This window comes from Rana temporaria, chromosome 12 (genome assembly GCF_905171775.1).
Source record: "Rana temporaria chromosome 12, aRanTem1.1, whole genome shotgun sequence".
NCBI lineage: Eukaryota > Metazoa > Chordata > Amphibia > Anura > Ranidae > Rana > Rana temporaria.
In genome coordinates, this window is record NC_053500.1 from 56,220,525 (window position 1) to 56,238,579 (window position 18,055).

General features: G+C 48.3%; 1 protein-coding gene across 1 annotated transcript in view; it reads left to right on the top strand.

Annotated features, from left to right (window-relative positions):
- The first annotated feature begins 238 nt into the window (after positions 1–238).
- Positions 239–18,055, top strand: part of DUSP3 (dual specificity phosphatase 3) — a 224,544-nt gene continuing 206,727 nt past the window's right edge. The window contains exon 1 of the mRNA XM_040330322.1: positions 239–513. Within this exon, the coding sequence (XP_040186256.1) occupies positions 392–513 (122 nt within the window). The 5' untranslated portion in view covers positions 239–391. The remainder of the gene's footprint in view (positions 514–18,055) is intronic.

Genomic DNA, 18,055 nt, shown 5'->3' on the forward strand with positions numbered 1-18,055 from the left:
GGTGTGGGGGGGGGGGGGTTGTATTATATAGGGGATGTTGGTGTCAAGTGCCCTGTATAATATATAGGGGTGCCCTGTATTAGATATAGGGGTGTTGGTGTCGGGGTGCCCTGTACTATATATAGGGGTGTTGGTGTGCCCTGTACTATATATAGGGGTGTTGGTGTGCCCTGTACTATATATAGGGGTGTTGGTGTGACCTGTACTATATATAGGGGTGTTGGTGTCAGTCAGGGTGCTCTGTATTGAGGAGCTCGGTCGGAGCAGAGTGAGGAGAGGCCGCTCCTTAGTCCTCCTGTGTGTCCCCGGAGCTCGAAGTCCTCCTCCCCCGGCTGAGGAGGGCGGGTCACAGGCTGCCCGGCTCGGGTGTTGTCGGTGTGAGGCGGCGGTTATGTCGGACTATGATGTGTCAGTTCAGGAGCTCAATGAGCTGCTGGCCAACGATGGCGGCTTCTACTGCCTCCCCTCCCAGCACTTCAACGAGGTCTTCCCCCGGATCTACGTGGGCAACGCGTGAGTGACTGGCGGCGGGGTGTGGGGGGGACCGGGGAGTATTGTGTTGTGTTATATACATATATAGACTCTCCTATGGGAGGGTGTGCGGGCACCTCATCCACCATAGTGACACAGGCCTCACACACCTGTCGCCCCTCTCCTCACAACTACACCCTCCTTTCCTCACACTGACACCTGTCACCCCTCTCCTCACAACTACACCCTCCTCTCCTCACTACTACACCCTCCTCTCCTCACACTGACACCTGTCACCTTTCTCCTCACTACTACACCCTCCTCTCCTCACAACTACACCCTCCTCTCCTCACACTGACACCTTTCACCCCTCTCCTCACAACTACACCCTCCTCTCCTCACACTGACACCTGTCACCCCTCTCCTCACTACTACACCCTCCTCTCCTCACACTGACACCTGTCACCCCTCTCCTCACACGGACACCTGTCACCCCTCTCCTCACACGGACACCTGTCACCCCTCTCCTCACACGGACACCTGTCACCCCTCTCCTCACACGGACACCTGTCACCCCTCTCCTCACACGGACACCTGTCACCCCTCTCCTCACACGGACACCTGTCACCCCTCTCCTCACAACTACACCATCCTCTCCTCACACTGACACCTGTCAACCCTCTCCTCACTACTGAACCCTCCTCTCCTCACACTGACACATTTCACTCCCCTCCTCACAACTACACCCTCCTCTCCTCACAACTACACCCTCTTCTCCTCACACTGACACCTGTCACCCCTCTCTTCACTACTACACCCTCCTCACACTGACACCTGTCTCCCCTCTCGTCACACTGACACACTTCCCTAAAATGACAAAACCGTTTCAAGTTCTGTAAGACGGGAGGAACCCAAAAAGGTTATTGTAATAGGTGAAGGTCCGCTTCAATAATGAATTGTTGAAGAAAAAGCACTAAACCAACATTTAGGGACATATTTATAAAGCCGTGACATTCACCATAAATTCACTGCATACACTGACACCTGTCACCCCTCTCCTCACAACTACACCCTCCTTTTCTCACACTAACACCTGTCACCCCTTTCCTTACAACTACACCCTCCTCTCCTCACACTGACACCTGTCACCACTCTCCTTACAATTACACCCCCCTCTCCTCACACGGACACCTGTCACCCCTCTCCTCACACGGACACTATCCTCTTCTCTCACGGACACCTGTCACCCCTCTCCTCACAACTACACCCTCCTCTCCTCACACTGACACCTGTCACCCCTCTCCTCACTACTACACCCTCCTGCTCCTCACACGGACACCTGTCACCCCCCCTCCTCCTCACACGGACACCTGTCACCCCCCCTCCTCCTCACACGGACACCTGTTACCCCTCTCCTCACACGGACACTATCCTCTTCTCTCACGGACACCTGTCACCCCTCTCCTCACACGGACACCTGTCACCCCTCTCCTCACACGGACACCTGTCACCCCCCCCTCCTCACGCGGACACCTGTCACCCCCCCCCTCCTCACGCGGACACCTGTCACCCCCCCTCCTCACGCGGACACCTGTCACCCCCCCTCCTCACGCGGACACCTGTCACCCCCGCTCCTCTCATGGATACTATCCTCTCCTCTCCTGACACAGACACTATCCTCTCCTCTCCTCTCACGGACAACTGTCACCCCTCTCCTCACAACTACACCCTCCTCTCCTCACACTGACACCTGTCACCCCTCTCCTCACAACTACACCCTCCTCTCCTCACACTGACACACTTCTCTAAAATTACAAAACCCTTTCAAGTTCTGTAAGACGGGAGGAACCCATAAAGGTTGTTGTAATACGCGAAGGTCCGCTTCTAGAACGAATTGTTGAAGAAAAAGCACCAAACCAACATTTAGAGACATATGTTTAAAGCCGTGACATTCACCATAAATTCACTGCAGGTGAATCTTCCAGGTTCATATGTTTTTAAATGACAGTGCCTGATACACCATTAGTGAAATATGTATATTCACTGCTTTATAAATGTGACCCTTAAAGCAGAACTAAACCCATCCATTTAATGGTTAAAAAAAAAACGTTACATTTTGGAAATGCAACTGCAGCTGTCACATTTGCTTCTACTCTTAAGGCTAGGTTCACATTAGCCCACACTGTGCGTTGCAGGTGCAGGAATCGCATAGATTCCCCCAGCCAAATCACACACTGTGTGGGACTACTGTTCATTCTAAATGGCACCCCCACGCATCTCAGCCCGCAGTGCGATTGCAGGGAAACCGCATGGTCAAAAAGGCCACTTGGTTTCCCTAGGGGCCACATTTTTAAAAAGATGCATGCACCTTTTTCTCTTCCGTTCATGGACGGACACAGCATCCTTTGACTGTAGGGTTATATCTGTTTCCTTCCAGGAAGGAAGCAGAATTACAGCACTTAAAGTGTTAACAACCTTTCTTTAGTGCAGCTCCTCCCAGGGGGCGTGGCTCCCTGGGTATAACCCACAACCTGCTCTAGCAGCCTCAGTTTTTTTTCCGCCTAACAGGAGAGGTCAGGCACTCTGGAGTCCTGTACTCTGGAGATTTTTTTCTTGCTTTTTATTATTTTGTTCCTGCATTTTTGAATCCTGTGATTCTTCTATCAACAGCCGACTGGGTGACAGGCTGGGTCTTGACTCTTGTAGTCCCCCCATGTTCGGCCATCGAGCGTGTTCCGGCCCTCAGCTCAGCTTTGGGACATCCACGTCAGACCCCGTTGCTCCAGGGGCGGCCGGGGAACATCTTGTTCTAGGGCACACATATGACCGGTCTTTTATGGCTTTGTCACAGTGTGTCTGGCTGACAGCCATGCCGTTTAGCAGACGTTGGATCTGTCTGGGATACCTCCAGCCGGTGGTCGCAGGACGGGTAAGTAGTGGCCCCTTGCTCAGTTAAGGTGGTATGGCTGGAATTTTCCCCTGGGAGGTCGACTGAGGGCTTGCCCTGCTTTCCTCTCTCTCCCTTATTTCCTCTCCCTCCTTTCCCATGGGGGTATCGGCTGTGAGGGGGGGCTTTCTGGGGTCTCTTATACACCTGGGCCTGTGTGCGGAGCGGGGGCTGTGTGTGTTCACTGCAGGGGGCTGTGTGTGTTCACTACTGGGTCTTTTGTGGTGTTCTGTGATGTGCTGCTGTGTCACTTTGGGCTCTTTAAATGCGCAACGGCTGCCATTTTGCCGAAGTCGCGCTTTATATGGCTCGGCAGCCATTTTCTTGTGGTCCTATGCTGTTTTTTTACACATACAGCGGCCATCTTGGATTTCGTTTGGCCTCGTGTGGCCGTTTTAGCGCTGCAAAAAAGACAGCGAATCTGCCTGAGGGGACAGACGCAGCGCAGCCGGCTTCTCAGCTCACCTTAGGCTAGTCTCAGCCCGCGCTGCACTGGGAGGGGTGGTGAGTTCCCAGGGGGCCCCCATACTCTGTTGTAGCAGCCAGGAGAGGAGGTGACCAGTGGGTGTTTTTCTGCTTTCCAGTAAGGGTGACACAGCGGTGGGGCATTATGGAGCCTGAACCAGGGACTTCTTTCCCAGCAATGCTTGAGTTAACCCTTGACGCCCCTCTCCCTGCCACATCTGTTGAGGCAATGTTGGCTGTCCTGGAGTCTTTTCTCGCCAGGTTTGAAGCGGCTAGTGCCCAGAAGAGGGGTAAAAAGCACCCCCTCCCTGAGCCTGCTTCTGGGGATGTCTCTGACGCAGAATCGGACCCTGCTATTGCTGCTTCTGGTTCTGTAGTGTCAGAGGATGTGGGCTTGACCCACGCGGACAGTGAGGATGATTCTGCTTCAGGGTCAGTTGCTGACAAGGAATTTGTTGGAGCTCTTATTTCTGCGGTGCGTGATACTCTGAAACTTGAAGATGTGGCAGTGGCACCTGCCGTGCCAGTCTCTTTGGGGTTCCGCAAACCGCCACGCACCGCTAAAGTGTTTCCTTGTGTTCCTTATTTGGACAATATGTTGTACAAGGAATGGGATACACCGCAAAAAGTTTTTGCCGTTCCAAAAAGCTTTGCAACCCGTTACCCCTTTGAGGAGGACTTTTTAAAAAAGTTGGTCTCTCCTCCGTCAGTGGACCCTTCCGTGTCCAGACTGAGCAAGGCCACCACGTTGCCTGTGGAAGGGGCTCCTGCATTTAAGAACCCTGCTGATAGGAGAGTGGAGGCTGTGGCCCTCTCCCTATTCACTGTTGTGGGTTCGGCGGTGAGGCCGGTTCTGGCTGGGACCCTGGTGTCACAGACTCTGACTGAAAGGGCGAAGCTCCTGCTGCAGGAGCTGGAGGAACGAGACGCTTCTGAGTCCGGTAAAAGACCTGGCTGAACAATTGGTTCAGGGTCTGAAATTTGTCTGTGAGTCGGCCCTGGATACGCTCCCCTTGCTTTCCAGGGCTTCTGCCTATGCGGTGGTATTGCGCCGCCTTGTGTGGCTGAAATGCTGGTCGGCGGACCAGTCCTCCAAGAAGGCTTTGGTGGATTTGCCCTTTAAGGGTGAACGGCTTTTTGGGGCATCCCTGGATGACATCATTAAGGATGCCACGGGTGGTAAGAGCACTCTGCTCCCACAGTCTGGGAAGGGTAAGCAGCCTCGCCGCAAGCAAGGGCCCTCCTTTACTACCCCAAAGCGTTTTTTTCGTGCGCCCGGCATGGCGGGAAAAGGTCCGCAAGGTGCTTAGGCCCCCGCTGCGGGGCAGAATCGCACCTGGTACCACAAGCCCAACAAGCCTGCAGACAAACCTGCTTCCGCATGAAGGTCTGCCCCCGCCCGGGTCTCGGGTGGGGGGCCGGCTTCGCGAATTCGCGGCTCGGTGGAGGTCTCTTCTGTCCGACCATTGGGTTTGCGAAGTGATTGCCTCGGGGTACAAGATAGAGTTTCTTTCTTGTCCCCCAAACAGATTTTTTTCCTTCCAACCTCCAGCTTCCTCTGGTTTGCCGGCAGGCCCTGTCAGGGGCTGTCCAGGATCTACTGGACAGGGGGGTGATTGTGCCAGTTCCCTCGCACCTCACCAAGGTGCTCGCCCCGATACTAGCCCTACTGAGGCAGCGAGGGATCGCTATCGTAGGATATCTGGACGACCTTCTCCTGCGAGCTTCCTCAGGCTCAGGATTAGAAGAGGACGTGTCTATCACGTGTCAGACTCTCCAAGAGTTCGGCTGGCTTCTAAATCTCCAGAAGTCAGTGTTAGTTCCGTCCCAGAGACTGGAATACCTAGGACTAGTCCTGGACTCCGTGGAGGCCAGAGTGTTCCTCCCGACGGAAAAACTGAAGACCCTGCTCTCTGCAGTGAAGCAGTTGTCGACCCAGAAGTGGTCGTCTCTTCGCTTCTACATGAGGGTTCTGGGTCTGATGGTGGCCTCCTTCGAGGCGGTTCCGTATGCCCAATTCCACACCAGGGAACTACAGAAGGAGATTCTGTCACGTTGGGACAAGCTCCCGTCTTCTCTGGATTACCAGATTCAGTTGAGCCATCTGGTCAAGTCTTCCCTGGTGTGGTGGCTGACGTCTCCGGTGCTCCGGACCGGGAAGTCTTTTCTGCCGTGCCGCTGGACAGTGGTCACGACGGATGCCAGCCTCTCCGGCTGGGGGGGCGTTTGGGGCACTCAGTCAGCCCAGGGGTGCTGGACTCGGGAGGAGTCCCGCCTGCCGATCAATATTCTGGAACTCCGAGTAATCAAGCTGTGCCTTGCCAGGTGGTCCCTGGAGCTGCAGGGCTGGCCGGTCAGGATCCAGTCCGACAACGTACGTCAATTATCAGGGAGGCACAAGGAGTTCAGCTGCAGCGACGGAGGTCACGTACATCCTTCGGTGGGCCGAAAGGTCCGTTCCAGCTGTCAGCCGTGTACATACCCGGGAGTTCAGAATTGGCAACCTGACTTCCTAAGTCGCACAACTCTGGATCAAGGGGAGTGGTCTCTCCACCCGGAGGTGTTTCAGGGTCTGTGCCGAAAGTGGGGCACTCCAGACGTGGACCTTCTAGCGTCCCGCCTCAACCGAAAGGTGCCACGGGTTCGTGGCCAGGTCGAGAGACCCGTGGGTGTACGCGTCAGACGCGTTGGTGGCCCCTTGGGGTCACTATCGCCTAATTTACGCCTTCCCTCCTCTGAAGCTTCTTCCTCGCCTGCTGCGCAGAGTGGAAGCCGAAGGGATCCCAACAATCCTGATCGCCCCAGATTGCCCGCACTGCTCCTGGTACGTGGACCTGGTGCGTCTGGTGGCAGACATCCCCTGGCGTCTACCCCTGAGAGAAGATCTTCTGTCGCAGGGTCCGATCTTGCATCCTGCTCTACAGTCGCTGGCTTTAACGGCGTGGCTGTTGAGAGCCAGGTGCTGAAGGACCGGGGCCTGTCGGGCTCGGTGATCTCTACCATGCTACATGCACGGAAGTCTACTTCACGAAAGATTTACCATCGTACATGGAAAGCCTACATCTCTGTGTGAGGAGATGAAGTGGCACCCTTGTACATACGTGGTGTCCCAGATTCTGCTGTTCTTACAGCGGGGAGTGGATCAGGCTCTCGCCTTGAGCACGGTCAAGAGCCAGATATCTGCTCTGGTTGTTTACTTTCAGCGTCCCTTGGCAGCGCACTCCTTGATACGCACGTTTGTGCAGGGGGTCCGCCATGTGGCTCCTCCGGTGCGCCCTCCACTGCCCACATGGGACTTGAATTTGGTCCTCTTGGTGCTTCAGCGAGCTCCCTTTGAGGACATTCGGAAGATCCCTTTGTTGACTCTGTCACAAAAGGTGGTTTTTCTGGTAGCTATTACCTCAATCAGACGGGTGAACTGAACCTTGTCCTGCAAGACCCCCCTACTTGGTCATCCATCAGGATAAGGTGGTGCTGCGTCCGCAGCCCTCTTTTCTTCCTAAGGTCGTTTCGGCCTTTCACATTAATGAGGACATTGTTCTTCCATCCTTATGTCCTCAGCCGAAAAACTCGAAGGAGGCCATTTTACATTCCCTGGATGTGGTTCGGGCCCTTCGAGTTTACTTATCGGCGACGGCTCCGTTCCGAAAGTCGGACTCACTGTTTGTATCGGTGTCTGGTCCCAGAAAGGGCCTGGCAGTCTCGTCGGCCACCATTTCCAGGTGGATCCGACAGGTTGTGCTTCAGGCCTATGCCCTGAAGGGGCAAGCGCCTCCCTTTCGGGTCACGGCGCATTCGACCAGGGCGATCGGTGCCTCTTGGGCTTTCCGACATCAAGCCTTTGTGTTACAGGTGTGTAAGGCAGGGACCTGGTTGTCGGTCCACACTTTTTCAACGTTTTACAAGGTGGCTGTGAGTGCATCTTCTCATGCCTCCTTCGGCCGCAGGGTGTTACAGGCGGCAGTTTAAGGTTGGAGTTCCTCCGTTGAGTAACTCCGGTTATGTTTGGGGTGAAGCTTGGTTTGCTGTGTTGTTTTTTCCACCCCTCGAATTTTTTGACACTGCTTAGGGACGTCCCTACAGTCAATGGAATGCTGTGTCCGTCCATGAACGGAAGAGAAAATAGGATTTTTGTACTCACCGTAAACTCCATTTCTCTGAGTTCATGGACGGACACAGCACCCACCCCTCCTTTGTTTGTACTGCTTGTTACGAGCTGAGGCTGCTAGAGCAGGGTGTGGGTTATACCCGGGGAGCCACGCCCCCTGGGAGGAGCTGCACTAAAGAAAGGTTGTTAACACTTTAAGTGCTGTAATTCTGTCTAAATCTCCTGGAAGGAAGCGGATATAACCCTACAGTCAAAGGATGCTGTGTCCGTCCATGAACTCACAGAAATGGATTTTACGGTGAGTACAAAAATCCTATTTTTCTACAGTTCACGTGGCACAGAAGCCCATTCAAAGCAAATGCGGGCTGCACGGCCCGCACTAGGGTGAACCAAGCCTAACCAAACTGTCTAACCATCAAATGGCGGGTGTTATGAGTGATAACATGTGCAGTACCTTGGCACTTGTAGTTTAAACAGAGGATAAGACGGCAGCTTCTTTGGCTGAAAAGGATAGGAGGGTTTAGTTCCACTTTAACCACTTTAGCCCTAGAAAGGCTTTTCCTCCCTTAATGACCAGGCCATTTTTTTTATTTTAACTGACAATTGCGCGGTCGTGCAATGCTATGCCCAAATAAAATTGTTGTTTTTTTTTTTTTACACAAATGGAGCTTTTCTTAGCTGGTATTTGATCACCAACTGCATTTTTTTTTTTTGCGCTATTTAAAAAAAAAAGACTAGCCAATATTTAAAAAACAAACAAAAAAAAAACATATTTCTTTCTGCTATAAAATATATCCAATAAAAAAATGTAAGAAATCTAATTTCTTCATCAGTTTAGATCAATATGTATTCTGCTACATATTTTTGGGAAAATAAATCCCCAATTTTTGCCTGCGGCAGACAAATTGGACACTAATGCCGCGTACACACAATCGGAATTTCCGACAAGAAAATTCGATGTGAGCGTGTGTAGACTTTTTCTGTCGGAATTTCCGACATCAAAAATTTGAGAGCTGGTTCTCAAATTTTTCGACGGAAAAAGTTCTTGTCGGAAATTCCGATCGTCTGTATGCAATTCCGACACGCAAAACATGCATGCTCGGAATAAATTTGACGCATACTCGGAATCATTGAACTTAATTTTTTCTCGACTCGTAGTGTTGTACATCACCGCGTTCTTGACGGTCGGAATTTTGTGTGACCGTGTGTATGCAACACAAGTTTGAGCCAAATTTCAGTCGGAATCCACAGTTTTTATGTCAGAATTTTCGATCGTGTGTACGCGGCATTAGTGACACTTTTTATGGACCAGTGACACCAATACAATGATCAGTGCAAAAAAAAAATGCACTGTCACTGTACAAAAAGACACTCAAGTGTGCTCCTAGGGAATGCTTTCTAACTGTGGGGTAGGGTGGGGTGTGGTGGACTGACTAGAGGAAGAGACATCTGTGTTCCTAATTAGCAGGAAACACCGCTCTCTCTTCCTCTGTGACAGAATGACGGTCCGCCTTGTTTACATAGGCAGACTGCCTTTCTGCCTCTCCTACGAATGCATGCAGGTGGCCGGCGGCCATCGTGGTTGGCAGACCGGCTGATTGGCTCCCACAAGCCCCAGGAGGAGGAAACTATGTACTGGTACGTTGTTTCGCGCAGCTGGACCGCCCTGTCGCAGTATATGTACGGTGAGCAGTTAAAGCAGGACTAAACCCTCTTAACCTTTACAGAGAAGGAAGCTGCCATCTTAGCCTCTGTCTGATCTGCAGTTACCATGGTGCTGTTCATGTTATCACTCATGACACTAGCTATTTGGTTGGGAGTGTAAGCCACTGTAACAGTTATCATTCAGGACATGGCTTGAATGTAACTGCATTGGCAAACCGTTAAATCAATGGATATAGTTCTGCTTTAAACTCCAAGTGCAGTCTGTCTCTTTTTTTAATAATAATCTGTGTGAGCCCTGGTTCACACTGGGCTGCGGGAGTGAAGCCGTGCGAGTTCAGCTGAACTCGCACGATTTCACTCCCGCCGGCAGTCCCGATTTCGGCCGCGATTTAAGAGACATCTGTTCAGGTTTCTGCACAGATGTCAATGTAAATCGCGGCCAGAAATCGCAAAAAGTAGTACAGGAACTACTTTTTGAAATCGGTGCAGCGCCGCAGATGCGGCGTCGCACCGATTAGGACGGTGTCATTGCCGACAATTGCCGGCAAATGCCGCCGATTTGAGATGCGATTTCACATTTGAAATCGCATCTCAAATCGAAGCAAAACGTACCCAGTGTGAACCTGGGCTAAGTGAATGTTTTTAGGGGTCGTAAGGATCCACTATTCATTGTAAGTTTAAGGCAGTAAAGATCATTGTGTGAAACATACAAAAGGACTTAAGAGAAATGTTGATTGCCGTCAAATATTGGTGTCAAATCAGCACTGTTGGATGTTGTATCAAATCACAGGAACAAGCAAAACAAATGGGGAATATTTTCTCTTAAGTCCTGCATAGAGTTTCTTCTCTCTAGAATAAAGGTAGGTGCTGTCACTCAAGGCTTGTGGAGATCCTGCAGTGGTCAGGCAATAAGTAGACTAGTCCTTGGAGAGTAGGAGAGTAAGTGAATCCCTCCTAGACTGTAAACTCTAATGCCGCGTACAGACGGTCGTTTTTTGTGATAAAAAAAAAAAGACGTTTTAAATCATGAAATAAAACAACGTTTTTGAAACTTCATTTTCAAAAACGACGTTGCCTAAACACCATCGTTTTTTCAAAATGCTCTAGCAAAGTGCGGTTACGTTCACCACTCTTTTCCATTGAAGCTAGCTTCATAACTTGCTTCTGAGCATGCACGGGTTTAAAAACGTCGTTTTAAACGTCGTTTTGCCCACACACTATCATTTAAATTGACACAAAAAACGACGTTTTGAAAAACGACACAAAAAATTCAAGCATGTTCGAATTTTTTTTTTGTCGTTTTTTTGAGGACATAAAACAACGTTTTGCCCACACACTTTTTTTAAAACGTCGTTTTTTTTCATCACAAAAAACGACCGTCTGTACGCGGCATTACAAGCCCTCTGATTCCTTCTGTATTGAATTGTATTGTTACTGTACTGTCTGATTTCATGTTGTAAAGTACTTCGCAAACTGTTGTCGCTATATAAATCCTGTATAATAATAATAATAATAATAATAATAATAATATTTTGCATCTTGTCACAGGCACATGCTATAGGCACTTTACTGGAATACCCTTAATGGGCTTTCCATTGTAGTGATCATTAATTCCTTATGATGGCTTCTTCATTGGTTTCCTCATGTTGACTGTTTCATTGGTTCCATTTGTGTTGGCTTCTTTATTGGTTCCCTCATTTAGGCTTCTCTCATGTTAGCTTCTTCATTGGTTTCCTCACGTCGGCTTCTTCATTGGTTTCCTCGCGTCGGCTTCTTCATTGGTTTCCTCGCGTCGGCTTCTTCATTGGTTTCCTCGCGTCGGCTTCTTCATTGGTTTTCTCGCGTCGGCTTCCTCATTGTTTCCCTATGTTGACAACATTGTGACAACTGAATAACAAGGGATAGTTCGCTATGTACAGAGGTGGATAAACACCGCCTCTGGATGCAGCAGCACTCTGTGCTATGGCCATATACAAACTGGGAAGTTAGCTGTGGCCAGTTTTTGTGCGGCCAAATCTCCACAGAAAAGCTGTCTGCGTCCAGGGTCCGTCAGAGGCTCTATTCACATGCGTGGTTAAATGCAAATAGCAAACATTCTGTCCATTGATTTGTACAGGGTGCAAATTTGACAGTTGGCACGATCTGCTGCAGATATTTGTACAGGCAGAGTTTACAACCACTGGCAATAATCTACTGTCTCTTACCTGTGGTCAGCCCCAGTTTCTGCTGTTCGACTATCTGTATCCTAAACATTAACATCCAGCATTGGTCTTTTTGGAATTTCACATGATTGTGAACATATTCTATTCCTTTTTCTTACAAGGTTGGCACCTGGGTCGCAGGTCTGCAGTGACCATGCAATTGCATTATCTTGACATAGATGGCTCCCCTACCCAGTGCTACTTGTCAGCGCATCACCTGCTCACTACAGGGAAAAGCTGTTTCTCTTACAGGTGCTGTGCTCAAATGTACCATCAAAATTGAATCTAGCAGGCTGTAATAAAGGAGATTATTGTATTATGGTCAGCACTAAAACCTTTTTATTTCTAGAAAAAAAATCTGAACTAGAAACTGAAAACTGGAGAAACTGAAAATTGTTTAAAAGAATTGAGTTTATGAGTGTCTTGATGGCAAGGCACTTAAAGCAATCCTGTGCTTTGCTTATGCAAGGCAAAACAAGAAGTTTGCTTAAAGTGTTTCTGAAGCCAGGACATTTTTAGTGGCACACAGAGAAGAGGAGGATTGGAGAATGCTGGAAGGGGACCCCAGAAGATTTTACAAACTAGGTCAAAATCCATGCTGAGGGCCTGGGCCCACTAAAATTGAAGCAGGTTATTCTGGGACAGTGGAAATGACTGGAAACGTGTCGTCTGCACCAAGCAACGTGGTAGGAAGGATACTGAAGCTGGACAGAAGTGTCAGTGGAATTGACAATAGAAGTTAAATCGGAGACACCAGCATGTAATCTGTGGTGCAAGGCTGTGTTGCTATAGATTTGGTTAAACAGGAAACGGGGCAGTGGAGCTGACATTCCCAAAGACAGTGAAGATGAGACTGATATTTGGTGTGATCTCTCGTGATAGACAGTGGGGTAGATTCACGTAGCTGCGCTTCCTCTTACGGCAGCGCAGCGTATCGTCTTTACGCTACGCCTGCGTAACTTACAGGAGCAAGTGCAGTATTCACAAAGCACTTGCTCCGTAAGTTGCGGCGGCGTAGCATAAATGGGGCTGGCGTAAGCGCGCGTAATTCAAATGTGGAAGGGGGGCGTGTTTTATGTAAATGTATGATGACGCAACAACGTATTGGTTTCGATGTGAACGTAAATTACGTCCAGCCCTATTCGCGAACGACTTACGCAAACGACGTAAAAAATTCAAATTTCGAAGCGGGAACGACATCCATACTTAACATTGGCTGCGCCTCCTAATAGCAGGAACAACCTTACGCCGAAAAAGCCTAACGTAAACAACGTAAATAAATTGCGCCGGGCGTACGAACGTTTGTGAATCGGCGTATCTAGGAAATTAGCATATTCTACGCCGACAACAACAGAAGCGCCCCTAGCGGCTAGCGTCAGAATGCACCCTAAGATACGACGGCGTAAGAGACTTATGCCAGTCGTATCTTAGGCTAATGTCGGCGTATCCAACTTTCTGAATACAGAAAGTAGATACGCCGTCGCAGATTTGAATTTACGCGGCATATCTATGGATACGCCGGCGTAAATTCTCTCTGAATCCGGGCCAGTGTGTTGAGGGGTTAAAGTATACGTAAAGGCAAAACCTTCTTTTTTTTATTTTTTATTGGATAGCGTAAAGAGGGATTACAATGCCTGACTGGTTGCTGTCATTGTCTTTGCCCCCAATCACTTCCGCCTTCCGGGGTCTCTTAGGGAGTGACGCACAGATCGCTGTTATTTCCAGAGGCTCTTGTTCCGTACTTCCTGAGACTCTTGTTAGGGTACGGAACAAGAGTCTCAGGAAATGTGAGAGCCACATATATGTGAACACAGGTGATGTGCATTCTTTGCAGAATGACTGTAGCTTGTTGGCAGGATTGTAGATAAACGATTTTGAGTCTTTGGGTTGGTTTGTGGAAATCTCCTAAATGATAGATTTTGCATATTTCTCTGTGTTTGTGGAGGCTTCTGGTGGGAGACGCTCAGGACATCCTTCCAATGGATCTCTGATCCAATAAGCATTTTGTGACCCCCCTTTTTGGTAAGCCTTTTACCTCACTGTGGTAATGGGTTTTATGTGGGCAAGTATTTGATCCATGCTTCATATCTCACATCTTTCTCATTGAACTCAAGCCACTTATGAACTTTTTCACACTTGCACTGTTACTAGATTTCACTATTGTGCACTTTTATGTTACTGGAATTTACAGTTTAACTTGCTTATACTTGTATTCTGTTGGTTTTACATAAAATATAAAAAAGATTAAAAAGGTAAATATTGCGCCAAAAACAGAAAATTTAGCTGCTAAACACAACAATCAGACAAAAATTGTAATAGTGAAATAAAGTATAAAGTGTAGTGTTGTGAAAATAGATCAATGAACAACCCATCAATCATAAAAGTGACTATAATGAAACCATAAGTGTATAGCTGTTCATAATGGTAGGGGGATCAAACCTTTAGTGAAAAAATATATTATGACACGGTGTATGTCATGAGTATGTGACAAATACAGTGATAAAGCTGCAAAACAACACAAAAAGACTGTGGGCCAGATTCAGTTAGATCAGCGGATCTTTCTGCTGGCGTAACGTTTGTTATTTACGTTACGCCGCCGCAAGTTTTTCAGGCAAGTGCTTTATTCACAAAGCACTTGCCTGTAAAGTTGAGGCGGCGTAGCGTAAATCACCCGGCGGAATTCAAATTCGGCGGGTAGGGGGCGTGTATCATTTAAATGAATCGCGTCCCCGCGCCGAACGAACTGCGCACGCGCCGGCCGCAACTGAATCCCAGTGCGCATGCTCCAACTGACGTCGGCAAATTGTCATGCTTTCGACGTGAACGTAAATTACGTCCAGCCATATTCGCAAACGACGTAAAAATTTCAAATTTCGTCGCGGGAACGACGGCCATACTTACCATTGGCTGCGCCTCATAGACCCAGGGGTAACTATACTCCAGAAAAAGCCTAACGTAAACGACGTAAAAAAAAATGCGCCGGACGTACGTTTGTGAATCGGCGTATCTACCTAATTTGCATATTCTACGCTGAAATCGACGGAAGCGCCACCTAGAGGTCAGCGTAAATATGCAGCCTAAGGTACGACGGTGTAAGAGACTTACACCTGTCGGATCTTAGGGATATCTATGCGTAACTGATTCTCTGAATCAGGCGCATAGATACGACCGAGCGCACTCAGAGATACGACGGCGTATCAGGAGATACGCCGTCGTATCTCTTTCTGAATCTGGCCCTCTACATCTAAAATAGCGTAAGGCGGCTATGGAAGATGTATGCAACAATCTTCATAGAGATGAATGTCAATATCTTAGGCTAATAACACTAGACAGTTCATAAGTGGATGTCCAAATAGAAGGGAACTTGACCCAGATCACACTGCACTTGATGCTTCCAGCAGTTTGTATGTGCTTAGTGTACTATGAAGCATATCACCCAGGAGTGCCTTCACTAAGGATGAGCTCTGGCGTGTTCGCATAGTACACGTGCAGAGCCCGCCAGGAAGTGTGCACAGCACTGCGCTAATCACAGTCAGGGAGACATTGTCCCGATGCTCGGCTGCACGGATCGTGAAATGTCTCCCTGGCTGTGATTAGCGCAGCGCCGTGCAGACTTCCTGGCGGGCTCTGCACGTGTACTATGTGAACACGCCAGAGCTCATCCTTGGCCTTCACCAGGGGGCAGGGGGAGAAATAAATACTCTTACCCTCCGAAGTGGACCAAGCTCACCGTGTGGTGGTGGATCACTTGCGCTTAATTACACCAAGGATCAATCTGGACTGGATCTACGAAACACCTCCTTCATGCACTGAAGACAAGCTTCTATGTTGGACCGGCTGTTAGGACATCAAGATCTGGTATACTGGAACAGAATGTGCCAAGCTAGGATTGAGGGGCATATAAAAAGAAAAAAAGGCCTCCACATAGTGTAAACCAAAAAAAACTTGCAAGCTTTATTAAAAAATACCAAAAACAAAAAGCTTCCAAATGTGAAAGGATAAAATATCAAATGCACACAAAATATAAAAAATCTCAAAAATATTTTCTTCCGAAATGTAAAAAGAGGATATGGCATGGTATGGGCAGCTGGGGCTGACGTGCGGATCCAACGCATTTAGTCTCAAGTGGACATCAACTGGGGTGCACGCCAACCCGCTACCCCCACACTTTAAATAGAGGGATTCCTGATGCATGTGTGTCCCACCATACATTGTGCTTCCGGCATCTCTACGTCATGCCCACACGTGACGCGGTCATGTGAGTGTAACAGCCTATCACGCTGTCCACTACTCGCAGTACCGAGCAGCAGGAGAAGCGTCAACGCAAGAACTGGACGTTTGCGGTAGCCGCGCCCGCTCCCAAAGGCGGCTCCGCATGACGTAAACACAATATGTGACCCCTAAGTAAATTTGCGGTGCAGCCTGGGGCTTGTAGTTAAGAGGTGGGTCAAGTCGGCAAATAGTACTCTGCCCATATGTTGACAAATAAGACCCCACCGACCCGCAACACTCAACGCAGCCCCGGTTAGCTTTTTAAAGAGAAAAATAATATAACCAAACCTATAAATGTCGGGAAAGTAGTCTCAAAGCACCACATAGCCTTAAATTGTAGCAAGTGCAAGCTACATCGCTGGCTGTGGAAAGAGACCAAATATATGGACACATGTGGCTGCCATGTAGAAACATAACAGCCACATAGCCCTGAAGATATGGATAATAAGAAACAAAGTTAGGAATAAAAATAAAATGGAAATAAAAATATGTGACGCTGATCCTGGAAGGTACACATGACGGTGCGACACATTAACATATCTTATGGATATAATGGATGATAATACTGTAACATATTATATGAATATAATAGACAATAATGAATATGCTAACATTATACAATGTGCATGAATCAAAATTGAGTTATGACAGTATGTATAGCATAATTTTACAGAGAACGACCAATACAAATATGAGAGTGTGATACAATACAATACAATTTGCCCCAATACTCCAACGAAAGGGTCAAAAAGTGTATGTATATATATAATGGTTCACAAACAAAAGAGGGAATCTATCAGCAAGCTATGGCGACATGGAAATTTATGATGGAAATTTATGATGAATTAATAAAGGCATTGATGTCCCAATCTATATTCAGGCCATGAGGTCTGTAACTCTTGAGCTGATATATCCAGAAGGTTTCCAACCTCGAAACCCCCCTAATGCATGACTCACCCCTCCAGTTCGCAACAAACTTGTCTATGATTTGAAATTTAGTGCCTTTAGGGTCCTTATTATGGAACTTTAAATAGTGTCTCGGGACACTATGGTTGGTTTTACCCTTACGAATACTGGTAATATGCTCACCTACCCTTGTGGAAAAAGTCCTGATGGTGCGTCCCACATACTGTTTCCCACAGTGGCAGGTGATCAGATAGACAATGTACCTAGTGGCACAAGTGGTGAAATGTTTGGTTTTATATTCAATACCAGTAGATGTAGACGTGAATGTCTACCTTCCCATGTCCGCATACGTTGGACTGGCAGACTTTACACTTTCTACATGGATAGTACGCCTTCCAATGTGCAAAGAAGCCTGGGGCCACTGGAGAATCCAATATGTTGGCCGCAATCTTCCCCTAAATGAGGGTGCTCCTCTGTATGTTACTCCCGCTCTGTCTGGAAGCATTGGGCCTAAAATATGATAATTTTTAAGGACATTCCAATGTTTTTGGAAAATGTCCTTAATTTGTTTGTGTTGAACCGAGAATGTTGTGAAAAAAGACCACTTGTATTTGGAGTCCTGGGAAGATTTAGGTTTCTCCATCATCAGAGAGTTTCTATCCATAGAGGAAATCTGTTCAATTTCGATATCTAGGTTCAGAAGGTTGGTACTCCTTGTCCACGAACCTTGAGCTAGATTCACGTAGCTCGGCGTATATTTTGGCCGGCGTTGCACATCTCATATGCGCTACGCCAACGTAAAATCGGGAGCCCAGACCAGTTTTCACAAAGATCTGGCGCCGTACGTTGCGCCGGCGTAGTGTAAATAGGCCGGCATAAGCCCGCCTAATTCAAAATAGGCAGGTAGGGGGAGTGCTCCATGTAAATTAGCCGTGACCCCATGTAAATGAATGGCCATTCGTACGGCGAATGCACGTGCATGCTCAGAATCATGTCGCAAATAAGAAACGTTGGCTCAAT